Raw genomic sequence first — 14,115 nt, forward strand, 5'->3', positions numbered from 1 at the left:
AACTGAATATTAAACAAATTAGGTAGGTACATGAGTACTGATTTTCTTTAACCACGATCGAATAAAGTACGGGCTGAAAAATTCCCGGAGGGACGGGCCCAGCTTGTTTTCGTGACGGACGGCTATTGAACCAGCGACCCAGCGCTTAAAAAGGCATTCGAATAAATTTCTTTCTCTCTTTGGATTGTAGGCGTATTTTATTCGTGTAAATTTACTGATAGGTTAGGCACATACTGGTAGGGACAAATAGAGGTATAGTTCATCCAGATCAATGTGACAGCAATGAGTCATCAACCCAAAATGAAGGAACCAATCAGATTGCAGGAAATCCTTACATTGTTGCAATTCAGGTAAAGGTCTATTTTTGATAAACTCTCTCTTCTAAAATGCAGAGGTAGCTCTAAGTTCAGAGGTTGGATTCCAGAACAGGTAAGGTGGATATCGCCTTACCTGACTTTGTTTCACTGTCGGATGAAGCACTGTGCAATATAGCTTCCCCTTTTAGAGATTCTCTACCATTGCACATGTGACATGTTTGGCAACAATGCCTATTTTTTGCTGTCACATTGATCTGGACACACTATAATGAGGTTTTTTTCATCAAGAGATATGATAGAGCGAACTGTAACAGCGGAGGTCCTATTCCGAAATCGTAGAGGGAACATTAATTGTTCGGGATATAGTTTGCTCGGGGCGGGAAACGAACCCACGACCTAGCGCTCACAAAGCAAACGTTCTACCTACCCATCAAAACAACTAGGCTGGCCATTATAAGTAAAAGTAAAATGGACCATTCTTGTTAGCATGGAGGGTACCAGGTCGCGGGTTCGATTCCCGCCCGGAGCGGATCTTCTCCTAAACAGATAAGATTCATTCTCGGGACGGCTGGCTTTTTCCTATCCTATTTTCCTCCTCTCTTCGCTTTCGGGGCGATGAGAGCAGCTACAATTCCCTCTATCAAACCTCTTTTTACTTTTCTTATCCTGCAAGGAAAGTAATGTAAACGTCTGATTTTTTTTTTTTTTTTTTTTTTTTTTTTTTTTTTTTCCTGCAAGGAAAGTAATGTAAACGTCTGATTTTTTTTTTTTTTTTTTTTTTTTTTTTTTTAATAATTCAATTTTCATTTATTTTTAAACATATTGGTACCCACAATAAATCGCACTGTAGAGTTGTAAAGCGGAATGTTCAATGTCATTTTTTATACTGTCTCACCAATGAACTTGACTCGGGAAGTAATGAGTTAATGACATTAAAGTACCTAGGTACTGTCGAAGTTGTAATAAATAATATGATGTTTCACACTTCTTTTTCCCTTCTTTTTTTCGTTTAAAAGAAGGAAAAACTACCGAGGCTATGTGAGGTCAAAGTCACCACCTCACGACGCTAAAAACACTTTTTCGAGGTTTGATAGAGGGAAATTGCTGAGGGCTCTTCGTCCCTAAAGCGAAGAGGGAAGGGGGGAAAAACTGAAGAAAGCCAGCCTTTTTAGAATAGGATAGAATAGAATAGAAAATATACCCCATTTATACTAACTGCTAGAATGAAACTGACTGGAGGATTTTTACATGGTAGACTGCCCCTTATTGGTCTTATTTGTTCACAAAACCAAAATCATATGATTGTTTTCATAGTTCTTTTTTTTTTATTTTTTTATTATTATTTTTTTTAAGGGTTTCAAGGGACCTGTTGAAGCTGCTCAGAGGGTAGCTTCAAATTCTCGGGCTTTACAGGGTTACCCACTGTATCATTTTTATAAATTTAACCAATTAATGTTTTACTGTTCTTTGTGTTCTATCGGCAGTTTATATTTCATTACTTGGAACGTCGCAACACGACCGCCCGGGGAAAATGTTCGAACATTGCTTGATCTTGGCCGATTTCCACCGAATGAGTTACCCGACTTTTACTTTATTGGGTGAGTTAAAAAAAAAAAAGAATCCCGAGATGGCGCAAGTGAACCCCGCGTCCTAAATTCCGGAAGCGACTCTCGAGTAGCATTCAGTTCCGCCATTTTTGTTTTGTTTGGTTTCCACAATTTTTACCCCCACTCCTGACGCCAAGTGAACGTCAAGTTAACAGCGCGTTTCAGAGGCTTAGGTTTAGGGACAAACAGCCCACTCAGAGGCTTAGGTTTAGGGACAAACAGCCCACTCAGAGGCTTAGGATTAGGGACAAACAGCCCACTCAGAGGCTTAGGTTTAGGAACAAACAGCCCACTCAGAGGCTTAGGTTTAGGGACAAACAGCCCACTCAGAGGCTTAGGATTAGGGACAAACAGCCCTAAAGGACGGGTTAAAGTTCTACAAATCTACGAAACGAGAACGGAAAAGTTGGATCAGAAAATATCCGGGCATGATATAATCATTCTGGGTTGAATGGTAGAGATTGCTCCAGGCAATAATTTCGCTTTTTGTAATTTCTTGTATTTGTTACAGTAAATTATAACCAATAAAGAGTCTAAATTAACAATTCTGTTGAAATTTTCAGAACTGCGTTATCACCACATGATTATGTGAAAGTGAGAACAGTTCGTCTGGTAGGCATACTACTCAATGTGTTCTGTTTGCGGAAACATCTGAATTATTTGAGGAACATGGAGTCCGCAATTACCAGGACAGGACTTATGGGCCTGTGGGTAAGTTGTTGTTTTTTGAGTCTCACACGCTTGGCAAAAACGGTAGAACTTGTTCAATATTGGCCCTAACCTGTCGGAACTCAATAAGGGTTAAACTTCTTTCTTACTCACTTAGATTACCAATACAAGACAACCAAGATAAATAGGTAAGGATTAAATGTTGACGGATGAATGCAAATAAAGCCCTGTTTTTCATTCTAACCCCGTGTTGCTGCGTGTTTTTCATTTCACTTCCCCTCCTTAATTCTGTTGAAATTTTCAGGACTGCGTTATCACCACATGATTATGTGAAAGTGAGAACAGTTCGTCTGGTAGGCATACTACTCAACGTGTTCTGTTTGAGGAAACATCTGAATTATTTGAGGAACATGGAGTCCGCAATTACCAGGACAGGACTTATGGGCCTGTGGGTAAGTTGTTGTTTTTTGAGGTTTGATAGAGGGTGTCTGTATGAGATGAGAATGGAAGGTATGAGACCAAGAGGAAGACCAAGGTATCGATATAGTGATGACATCAGAGCTGATATTCAAAGAAAACGAGGAAATTGGAATAATATCAAGAGGGAGCAGAGATACAAAGATCGAATTTGGTGGAGAGGCTTCGTACATCGACCCGTCCTATGATGGAACATTTATGGACTGTTTGATTGATAGAGGGTGTCTGGCTGGGGAACTTTAAACCCTGAAATTTCCCTTCCTAAGGAAATAGCAAAAGGTTCAGTTTAAATACCAGTCTGCGTCTAGAGATATACGGCGTTAATTTGCGTGTAGTGAATGCGCACTTTGCTGCGCATGAAGATCAGATTAAGCAGCGCATTAACGACTAGTTCGTTTCTTTCATGCGCGATGGTTGTTGCAATAATTTTGCTTTTCTCTCTTCAGGGTAACAAGGGCGCAACCAGTCTGCGTCTAGAGATATACGGCGTCAATTTGTGCGTAGTAATTAACCAGCGCATTAACGACTAGTTCGTTTCTTTCATGCGCAATAGTTTTTGCAATAATTTTGCTTTTCTCTCTTCAGGGTAACAAGGGCGCAACCAGTCTGCGTCTAGAGATATACGGCGTCAATTTGTGCGTAGTCGAAATAGCAAAAGGTTCAGTTTAAATACCAGTCTGCGTCTAGAGATACACGGCGTTAATTTGTGTGTAGTGAATGCGCACTTTGCTGCACATGAAGATCAGATTAAACAGCGCATTGACGACTAGTTCGTTTCTTTCATGCGCAATGGTTGTTGCAATAATTTTGCTTTTCTCTCTTCAGGGTAACAAGGGCGCAATTAGTCTGCGTCTAGAGATATACGGCGTCAATTTGTGCGTAGTGAATGCGCACTTTGCTGCGCATGACCATCAGAATAAGCAGCGCATTAACGACTACAATACTGTGATACGGGAACAGAGCTTCACTGTAGACAAGGAGTCTACACGCATACTTTACCATGAGTGAGTACTGAGTACAATAATAAATAAATTGTTAAGATTTTTCCCTCCAGTGGAGTAGTTTGAAGTTCAACGACAATATTATCGTCCCGAAATCAAAGAGAACAAGCAGGGTCCGTCCCTCCGGGAATTTTTTAGCCCGTAGTGATTAGAGAAAATCAGTACCTATGTACATACCTAATTTGTTTAATATTCAGTTTATTATTATTCTTGATTTGATTTTTTGATTTTACTTTTATGTAATGATTTAAAATCAAGACTAGAGCCCGTTCTCCCTTTATTCCCAATATAAGGTTCAAGTCACCCATCCATTTATTGGCCTTGCTCAGCGTAACCATAGATGACGCTAAAACCGGTCTTAAATGATCGACTGAAGGGTTATCTAAAACTTTCTCAGACGACACCGAAGCGAATACAATACGTCCCTTATACCTTTTTATTACTATTGTAATAATAAAGGAAGGACGGACTAAAAAGGTATAAGGGACGGACTATTGTATTCGCTTCGGTGTCGTCTGTCTGTCTGTGCCCATAGGTAAATAAATCGAAACCATTTCTAAGAAGGTTAATAAGTATTAATTAAATTCAAGCATTAAATAAATATTAATTTTACCTAAATATTAATTATACCGTTCTTTAAATTTTATTTTTCTTCTTCTAATTTTACGATTCTCCTCCCACTTTTGAATCTTTTCCAATAAGTACTTGGTAAGTACTTGAACTTGAGCTGGAATTAGAATATAATTACCTTGTTTACACTGCCAGCATAGGACTGGAAAGTCTCTTTACGCACTCAGTATAAATAAGTTCTTATAATCTTATCGTTTTAAGAAGTGAGAGATATGTGGGACTGCCCAGTACCCATTACTAGCCGACGGTATAAGACAAGTGTGGTATTGAAAATAAAAAAAAATGAGTCTTTCTTCCCAATTTCAGGAGACGATGTGCCTGGACAGACAGAATCCTGTACAAAGTGAACGAGAATAACTATGAAGATGTAAAACTATCGCTGGAACAGCTCAAATATACAAGTCTACAAGACTACGGTACAAGTGACCATAAGCCTGTGCTAGCCGAGTTTAAAATTAAGGTAAATTCTTATAGGATGAAGAGAAGGCATGGCTAGCTCGGTGGTAACGCGCTTGCCATTCAGAAGGTCCCGGGTTCGATGCCCACCATCGAAAAAAATTGTAGACGTTTTTCGAAATTTATCCTTCCTGTACAAAAGTATACAAATACAAAAAGAAATAATTCATGATTTGATTATTTATTATTATTATTATTCTTTGCTTTACCACAAAGAATAATCCATGAAAATTTTGACTATTTTATTATTGTGATTTCTTTATTTATTTAATTTTGTTTTTTATTATTATTTTCAGATCTGCCCTACAATCTTCTCATCCGGCTGTCTACCCCCAGTGGACTCTGAGAGAGTACGTCGCGACGCTGTACCGCACCGTGTATCTTTGGCCAGCGTAGCATTTGATCCCATAGTCAGGTGGACACTAGACGATCGGAATAACATCACCGTGTACTTTGGCGGCGGCTATCAGCCTTGGCCAGCGTAGCATTTGATCCCATAGTCAGGTGGACACTAGACGATCGGAATAACATCACCGTGTACTTTGGCGGCGGCTATCAGCCCAACCCGTGGGACTGGATTGGCGTGTTCCCCGTAAGTTTACCTTTGTTGCTGTTGTTGTTGTGGTGGAGCTGCACTGAGGGGGGTTGCCAAGATTACTTGGCCCGTTCCGAACCGCAGTCAACCATCATGAGGACCTGTGCTATTCCTTTGAAGCATGATAAACCCCTTTGTAACCTCCAGTTAGCAAGGCTGGTTAGGGTTTGGCTGCTCTGATCCCTATTTATAGTCCTCTCAGCAAGACACTGGTCTCTTTGTTTAAGGTCCCCAAGAAAGACCAGTTTACCTTTTTCAGCCTAGTTAGCTTGAAAGGTAGCGTGCCTGCCTTGTCAACGCTAAGTCGAGGGTTCGATCCCCCCTACAACTGAAACTTTCCTTCATATTGATCTCGACTCCAAAATTAGTCTAATTGTTGCTGTTGCTGTTGTTTTTGTTGTTGTGGTGGAGCTGCACTGAGGGGGGTTGATGGTCTCTAGCCAAGATTACTTGGCCCGTTCCGAACCGCAGTCAACCATCATGAGGACCTGTGCTCCTTTGAAGCATGATAAACCCCTTTGTAACCTCCAGTTAGCAAGGCTGGTTAGGGTTTGGCTGCTCTGGTCCCTATTTGTAGTCCCACAGCGAGCCACTGGTCTCTTTGTTTAAGGTCCCCAAGAAAGACCAGTTTACCTTTTTCAGCCTAGTTAGCTTGAAAGGCAGCGTGCCTGCCTTGTCAGCGCTAAGTCGAGGGTTCGATCCCCCCTACAACTGAAACTTTCCTTCATATTGATCTCGACTCCAAAATTAGTCTAATTTCCACCACCCCACGAGAAATTGTTCTCTGATCGATAAAATAAAATAAAAACCTACAGGTTCGTCTCTTCCTTTGATACGTATCTTACATCACGATAGCCGGATGTCCCCTCAAGTCGTCCACTGCTTCACGACTTTTTTTAGAAAGTTTTTCAATTCAATTATTTTTATTGTTTAAGTATACATTACTGTTGCTTTTTTTCAAGTTGATCTAACGATTGTTTCTTTTCCCCTCACAGGAAAACTTCTCAAGTCTGGACGACTACATCTGTTACATTTACATCCCTCTCCCCTTCTCTGCGCTAAGTCGAGGGTTCGATCCCCCCTACAACTGAAACTTTCTTTCATATTGATCTCGACTCCAAAATTAGTCTAATTTCCACCACCCCACGAGAAATTGTTCTCTGATGGATAAAATAAAATAAAAACCTACACGTTCGTCTCTTCCTTTGATACGTATCTTACATCACGATAGCCGGATGTCCCCTCAAGTCGTCCACTGCTTCAGGACTTTTTTTTAGAAAGTTTTTCAATTCAATTCAATTATTTTTATTGTTTAAGTATACATTACTGTTGCTTTTTTCAAGTTGACCTAACGATTGTTTCTTTTCCCCTCACAGGAAAACTTCTCAAGTCTGGACGACTACATCTGTTACATTTACATCCCTCTCCCCTTCTCTAAGCAAAATTAAGCTTGCGCTAACTTCTCTACAATGGCGAAAAATCTGCGTGTCGTACTGCATATTGCATACTCTGAAAAATAAAACTTGCTGAAATCTGAAGTGAAATCTCCCAAATTTTCTCCTGAAATCTAAAATTTAAACAGCGACTCCTTGATCTTGATAATTACCTATCTGTTAAACTTTTATCTTTGTTATTTGATTGTGCTTTAAAACAAGTGCAAACCCCCATTGACGCTTGTGAAAGCAATGTAAACGTCATGCGCTAACTTCTCCACAATGGCGAAAAATCTGCGTGTCGTACTGCATATTGCTTATTGCATACTCTGAAAAATAAAACTTGCTGAAATCTGAAGTGAAATCTCCCAAATTTTCTCCTTAAATCTAAAATTTAAACAGCCTTGACTCCTTGATCTTGATAATTATCTGTTGAACTTTTGTCTTTGTTATTTGATTGTGCTTTAAAACAAGTGCAAACCCCCATTGACGCTTGTGAAAGCAATGTAAACGTAAGTAAAATTTGAATGAAATTGCCATGTGCTACCTACTGCTACTCAGATCAGATTGCACCACAACGTAATTTCCAGCATGTACCTAGTGAGAAGGAAATCAAATTGCATATTAAACCACAACCCCTTCTCTTCAACGGACCTCTCTTTCCCCCTCTCTTTGGACGAAGAGGGGATCGACATTGCCCACCAAACCCCATGTACCTCCACAAACTCCGGTTTGTTCCCTAGAAAATCGTCCCACTCTCTTCTAAGACAGAACACGGATGTGTTTTCTCAGTCAAAAGAGGGGGAAAACAACGCGACAAGTGATGATAGCGAACTGCCAAACCCCATGTACCTCCACAAACTCCGGTTTGTTCCCTAGAAAACCGTCCCACTCTCTTCTAAGACAGAACACGGATGTGTTTTCTCAGTCAAAAGAGGGGGAAAACAACGCGACAAGTGATGATAGCGAACTTACGCGAAGTCAGTCGAGCGAACCCGAAGATGTGGACAACGACATTTCCCGAACACGATCGAAAAAACCCGAATCAGACGCTCCATCTAGTCCGAATTCCAGAAGAAGTAAAACGAACAAACGCAAAGTCTCCGTGAACATCAACTTTTCTCAAAGATCGGAAAACTCCGAATCAGACGAGAATTCCGACGATTCCGATCTTTCGCGAGATAAACCGAACGGGACCGAAGTTTCTGTGCAGAGAAATCTGAAGTGAAATCTCCCAAATTTTCTCCTGAAATCTAAAATTTAAACAGCCTTGACTCCTTGACCTTGATAATTATTATCTGTTAAACTTTTATCTTTGTTATTTGATTGTGCTTTAAAACAAGTGCAAACCCCCATTGACGCTTGTGAAAGCAATGTAAACGTAAGTAAAATTTGAATGAAATTGCCATGTGCTACCTACTGCTACTCAGATCAGATTGCACCACAACGTAATTTCCAGCATGTACCTAGTGAGAAGGAAATCAAATTGCATATTAAACCACAACTGGCAAATGGTTTGGTGTTGAAGTGTTTCTCTGTAGAATGTGGGTTATTTGATTACCTAAGTAGTCCTTTTTCAGATCTTAGATGCAAGATCCATGTTCAATAGGAAATTGGGAAAGACATGTAAATATGTATGGCCCACTCCAATCTATTGATTGAAATTCAGGGTTTTCGTGTCAATTTGACCTTTACTTGTGAATGAAAACATTTTTTATTGTCTTTTAGACTTTTTTACTTTCCTTATCCTATATTTATGTTTTTGAGGGAAATGACCCAAGTCAATTCTTCTGCATTGGTAAACAGGAGACTTTTTGGGAGATTAGAGAATGAACCCCAGGACTTCCCTACATTGATCTTTGTACTCAAGGAAGGAGGATGGTCCTATGTGGACTCACGTTCACTTCCAATAAACAAAGAGAATACCCACTTATCAACCTTTATCTTATGTCCATATTTTCTTTTCAGGTCTTGACAGTCAAAATGTCTGTGTTTAGTTCAGGGAGAAAGTCATCTCTGTCCAAAATGAGGATGGTCCTATGTGGACTCACGTTCACTTCCAATAAACAAGAGAAAGAGAATACCCACTTAAAGACCTTTATCTTTTGTCCATATTTTCTTTTCAGGTCTTGACAGTCAAAATGTCTGTGTTTAGTTCAGGGAGAAAGTCATCTCTGTCCAAAAAATCTTCCTTATCGAATAGTTCAGCCCGTTCCAATGTACCACCGCCAGCAAGGATAGTCAATGTTGAAAAACAAAAGGCTGTCCGATTTGAATTATTGAAAAACTTGGATGTGAAGTCAGTTTTGAAGAATGTCTACAAGGAGCAGGAACAGAAAGATTATGACGTGCTCATCAGGATAATCCAAGACTCAGAGTTTGTAGTTCAGGTTAGTATTGTGGAACTGTTCTTTAGGCAGATAGGGCCTGTGCAGAACAAAATTTCCCCAAGGTCGGGAAAATCCGAACCAGGCGCGCAACAAAGTCGGAATCCCGATCTTTCCCGAATACAGTCGGGAAAACCCGTCGAAGCTTCGCCCCTCGAATCTATCGTTATACCGTTCCCCGATTCCGCCATTCGCAGGCCTGGCTTTTATAGGCTCGTGTATTTTACGAATCGTACGATCTGTGCAGAACAACATTTCCCCAAGGTCGGGAAAATCCGAACCAGGCGCGCAACAAATTCGGAATCCCGATCTTTCCCGAATACAGTCGGGAAAACCTGTCGAAGCTTCCCCCCTCGAATCTATCGTTATACCGTTCCCCGATTCCGCCATTCGCAGGCCTGGCTTTTATAGGCTCGTGTATTTTACGAATCGTACGACCGATGTGCTAGGTATTTCGAACGCTTTTAAAGCGGTGGACAGCGGGTCGAGTTTGGACCGCTCGTATAACCTGGATTGGTGACATACGGACAGTACATTTTGAGCGCCACTGCGGTGCTTTCTTCCTTCGCTTTGATGGGTAAGGCTGGATTTTCTTTTGTGAAAATTGAGTTGAATTATTCCGATAAAAAAGCACAAACAGGGGATAGTCTCTTTTCTCTTGTTGCCACTGGGATTACCAGATAGGGAGGTACTTACATTACTTCTTAGCAAGCTATTTTGGGGTACACTCAGCCCAGTGACAACTATTTCCCTGTAGAAATGGTGAGGATATTCCTATAATCTCTCTTCCTGATGGAGAAGCAATGTTCAACTACTGCAGACTACCTGTTCCTTGAAGAGATTATGATATTTTGCATTTCACATCTTGTTTAGTGCTGCGGTGCTTTCTTCCTTCGCTTTGATGGGTAAGGCTGGGTTTTCTTTTGTGAAAATTGAGTTGAATTATTCCGATAAAAAAGCACAAACAGGGGATAGTCTCTTTTCTCTTGTTGCCACTGGGATTAGCAGATAGGGAGGTACTTACATTACTTCTTAGCAAGCTATTTTGGGGTACACTCAGCTAGGGTTGGGACATCGACATCGATGTTTTGAAAACATCGATACATCGGAACAAAAACATCGATGTCAACATCGATGTTTTTGATTACGATATATCGGATACTCGATATATCGAGTTTTAAAAACATCGATGTATCGAACATCGATGTTTTCGTCTCGATGTCCCAACCCTAGGTTGGGACATCGACATCGATGTAATCATACGACTGGGATTAAGAGGAAGAATCGCAGATTACTAAACTCACTTTCCACAAGAAAATGACCGCCAAGTCAAGAAAGTTGGACAGCTAGAGATTATGATTTGGGAGCTTCATTCAATACCTAATTCTGCATGTGATGAAAATTACAAAGCAGTTGTCAACATCGATGACACAGAACGTCCAACTACAGAATTAAGGAACGGAGCTCAAAATGTACTGAATACTACTGAGGCCATATTTAATGGTAGAAATAGATCTTGAATAAAGGCCCCAGGTATAAATTTAAATTTAATCCAAGACAATTTAATTTAAGCAAATTGGATTAAATATTGATTAAATCCCGATTGTTGATTGGTCAATCCTTTTGGTTTAAAGTTTAAACTTTAAACAGTGAATTAAAAATAGGGGCGTGGTTGGTCCAATGGTATTTTGCCTCCTTCTGTTTAAAACCAGGAGAAAGTATTGTGAATCTAATTCATAGTGGTGAGATCTGTAGTGTTATGAGTATGACTTAAGGTGAACTTAAACAGGGTTATCATGTATCAATAAATAGGTTTAAAGATTGTAAATATTTTATTTTGTTGTACTTTTAGTGATGGTTTAGGAATTGTCAGATTTTTATTTTGCCACATTTCACACAGGTAGAAAGACATTTTGGGTGAATTTCACCAATATATTTTCAGTCCTTAGAAGGCCTGCTAACAGCCTGTTAAGTTCCATTTGATTTGTATAGGCTTAACAGGGCTGTTAAGCTAACAGGCTGTTAGAGGCTGAAAAGAAGGTGGTAAAATCCACCATTATTTTGTTTATGAATGCAAGTCTTTGCCAAATATGAAAGAAAAACACCATCATGTGTTGAAAAATGGTGTAAAAAAGAAGCATTTTTATGAAACATAGCATTTTTTCTTCCCTTAATCAGGTCAATCAATATTTCACTCTTTAATAATGAGAATGGTTTATTTAATGTAACTTTAAAAACATCTTTCTTTTGAAGAAAGCTGTTTTTTTCATAAGTTTTGTTTATGAATGCAAGTCTTTGCCAAATATGAAAGAAAAACAACATCATGTGTTGAAAAATGGTGTAAAAAAGAAGCATTTTTATGAAACATAGCATTTTTTCTTCCCTTAATCAGATCAACCAATATTTCACTCTTTAATAATGAGAATGGTTTATTTAATGTAACTTTAAAAACATCTTTCTTTTGAAGAAAGCTGTTTTTTTCATAAAGATTTTTTCATGATGTTTTCTATTTACCAATTTTTACCCAATCCTTGGGTATCATAACAGTTTGACCAAACCTTGTAAACCAAAAATTAGCAGCTATGAATACAAACACAAACAAATAATTTAATATGTTATGTACATTTGATGTATTTTAAATTTTAAGGATCTCTTCTATTTTTATTTGAATATAAACTTTTACATGTGCAATATTATTTTATAATACAACATGTACTAGTCATTTTTTATTTTATTTATTTATTTTTAATTAAGTTTAATAGCTGGTATACATTCAAATTGGGCAGCAATTCAGATACAAATCATATGCAATGTTGCTTACTTTCATGTCATACATACTAGTCATTAAGACATGTAGCCTCTTTCTTCAAGATATTATTGTAACTGCAAACCCTCTTGCCATGTACTAGTCATTTTTTATTTTATTTATTTATTTTTAATTAAGTTTAATAGCTGATAGCTGGTATATTATTCAAATTGGGCAGCGATTCAGATACAAATCATATGCAATATATGTTGCTTACTTTCATGTCATACATACTAGTCATTAAGACATGTAGCCTCTTTCTTCAAGATATTATTGTAACTGCAAACCCTCTTGTCCATATTATCCATCCTGAAAAAAAATTATCACTCCTTCAATGATATAAGATGACGACTCGCACTTCGTGCTCGGGAGGGCCCCCGGGGGCTTCGCGTGTTCGCTACGCGGGGTTGTGCATACGGGGTCGCGCTTCGTGCTCCCTTATTTACGGTCGCGCTGCGCGCTCCCGGGGGCTTCACGGGGTGAGCATGAGGTCGCGCTTCACGCTCCCTTGGCTTCGCCCCTGAAAACTAATATCGTCCCTGAGTCTTGTTTCGAAGAAATGAAAACTAAACGCGAGAGAAAATATTAAGTAAACGTAGGAAAAGTTTTGCTGGCCGCAAATCTGTTTCCCAGTATGTACAAAAAATAAGGAATCCAATGGTGAAAACCGCATCTTCCTAGCTCATCTAGAAGTGTATTAGAATTAGTATGAGTGAGTGAGTCAGTCAGTTACACAAGGGGCTGTATATATTTTAGATTAGTCCATCTTAATCACTAAAGGCAAGAATAAAATTCCATGCCTTGGTTGGGAATTGGGAAATAAACACACAAACTTTGATTTGGGAGGTATTCCCACAAACTTTGACTTGTCATATGTGAGGCAATCCACTTGTCACCCTAATTTATAAATTCCCATTCCAGTTACACAAGGGACTGTATATATTTTAGATTAGTCCATCTTAATCACTAAAGGCAAGAATAAAATTCCATGCCTTGGTTGGGAATTGGAAAATAAACACATGAACTTTGATTTGGGAGGTATTCCCACAAACTTTGACTTGTCATATGTGAGGCAATCCACTTGTCACCCTAATTTATAAATTCCCATTCCCACAAAACCCACCCAACATAAACACTTATGACTTCTAGTATACATGAACCATAGTGTAGAAGAAAGTCCAAAACAATACATATGTACACAGTCCTCCAACAAAACCATTGGTTAATAGGGATTTCCTGTTGAGGAAGTATCGGTTCCATTTAGATCCAGCTCTCATGAGTAACAAGACCCATAGGCCAATGACAGCAAGCACATAGAATCCAAAACCGTAGAAACCAGTGAGACCTAATATTCCTGGAATCATAAGTGAAAAAGGAAACATTAATTGGAGCAAAGACCTAAGATGTTAGTTCCCTTTTTTTAACCTATCTACCCTGACAAAAATGGAACAACAACCTATCTACCCTGACAAAAATGGAAAAGATATAACTATGTTGCCCAGAGGAGGAGTCCAACAATCCCCTATTAACTTATTTATTTTTAATGAACCAAAGGAAAAAATTGGACAGATTTAGGCAAAAAATTAAAGACATACATTAAAACATTAGGGAATAGCCTCCCAGATTTAGTAGGCTTTTTGGGATCTTAATAAGGTTTTCCCCATATTTTTTTTTTTTTTTTTTTTTTTTTTTTTTTCCTTATCCATGACGTGCTTGCATACTACAAAACCATCATTT

At 39.0% G+C, this 14,115-nt stretch overlaps 3 protein-coding genes and 1 long non-coding RNA gene across 4 annotated transcripts in view; all 4 read left to right on the top strand.

Moving 5' to 3' along the window:
• Positions 1 to 2,461: 2,461 nt before the first annotated feature.
• On the top strand, positions 2,462 to 4,113 carry LOC113469260 (inositol polyphosphate 5-phosphatase K-like; the record flags this gene model as incomplete). The annotated part of the gene is made up of 2 exons (XM_026826821.1): positions 2,462 to 2,635; positions 3,896 to 4,113. Coding segments are annotated over 2 exons (357 nt in total), but the record flags the coding sequence as incomplete, so codon positions are not given.
• On the top strand, positions 2,911 to 3,559 carry LOC113469339. The gene is made up of 2 exons (XR_003392793.1): positions 2,911 to 3,045; positions 3,517 to 3,559. It is a non-coding gene; the product is annotated as an uncharacterized LOC113469339 (long non-coding RNA).
• Positions 4,114 to 4,913: 800 nt separating the features above from the next.
• On the top strand, positions 4,914 to 8,413 carry LOC103513946 (phosphatidylinositol 4,5-bisphosphate 5-phosphatase A-like). The gene is made up of 7 exons (XM_026826827.1): positions 4,914 to 4,923; positions 4,989 to 5,161; positions 5,454 to 5,572; positions 5,662 to 5,749; positions 6,748 to 6,797; positions 7,821 to 8,019; positions 8,156 to 8,413. The coding sequence occupies exons 1-7, from the start codon at positions 4,914 to 4,916 to the stop codon at positions 8,411 to 8,413; spliced, it is 897 nt and encodes a 298-aa protein (XP_026682628.1).
• The window catches only part of LOC103513956 (RNA polymerase I-specific transcription initiation factor RRN3), a 15,701-nt gene continuing 9,991 nt past the window's right edge, over positions 8,406 to 14,115 (top strand). Inside the window, exons 1-2 of the mRNA XM_026826947.1 lie at positions 8,406 to 8,566; positions 9,312 to 9,575. Coding sequence (XP_026682748.1) covers positions 9,327 to 9,575 — 249 coding nt within the window. The 5' untranslated portion in view covers positions 8,406 to 8,566; positions 9,312 to 9,326. The remainder of the gene's footprint in view (positions 8,567 to 9,311; positions 9,576 to 14,115) is intronic.

This window comes from Diaphorina citri, unplaced genomic scaffold, assembly GCF_000475195.1.
Source record: "Diaphorina citri unplaced genomic scaffold, Diaci psyllid genome assembly version 1.1 scaffold42, whole genome shotgun sequence".
NCBI lineage: Eukaryota > Metazoa > Arthropoda > Insecta > Hemiptera > Psyllidae > Diaphorina > Diaphorina citri.

Bases quoted from the DNA above. Each gene is read 5' to 3' on its own strand.
- LOC103513946 (XM_026826827.1), top strand. The intron at 5,162-5,453 runs GTAAATTCTTAT...TATTATTTTCAG, and splicing joins TAGCCGAGTTTAAAATTAAG to ATCTGCCCTACAATCTTCTC. The intron at 6,798-7,820 runs CCCCTTCTCTGC...ATTAAACCACAA, and splicing joins TGTTACATTTACATCCCTCT to CCCCTTCTCTTCAACGGACC.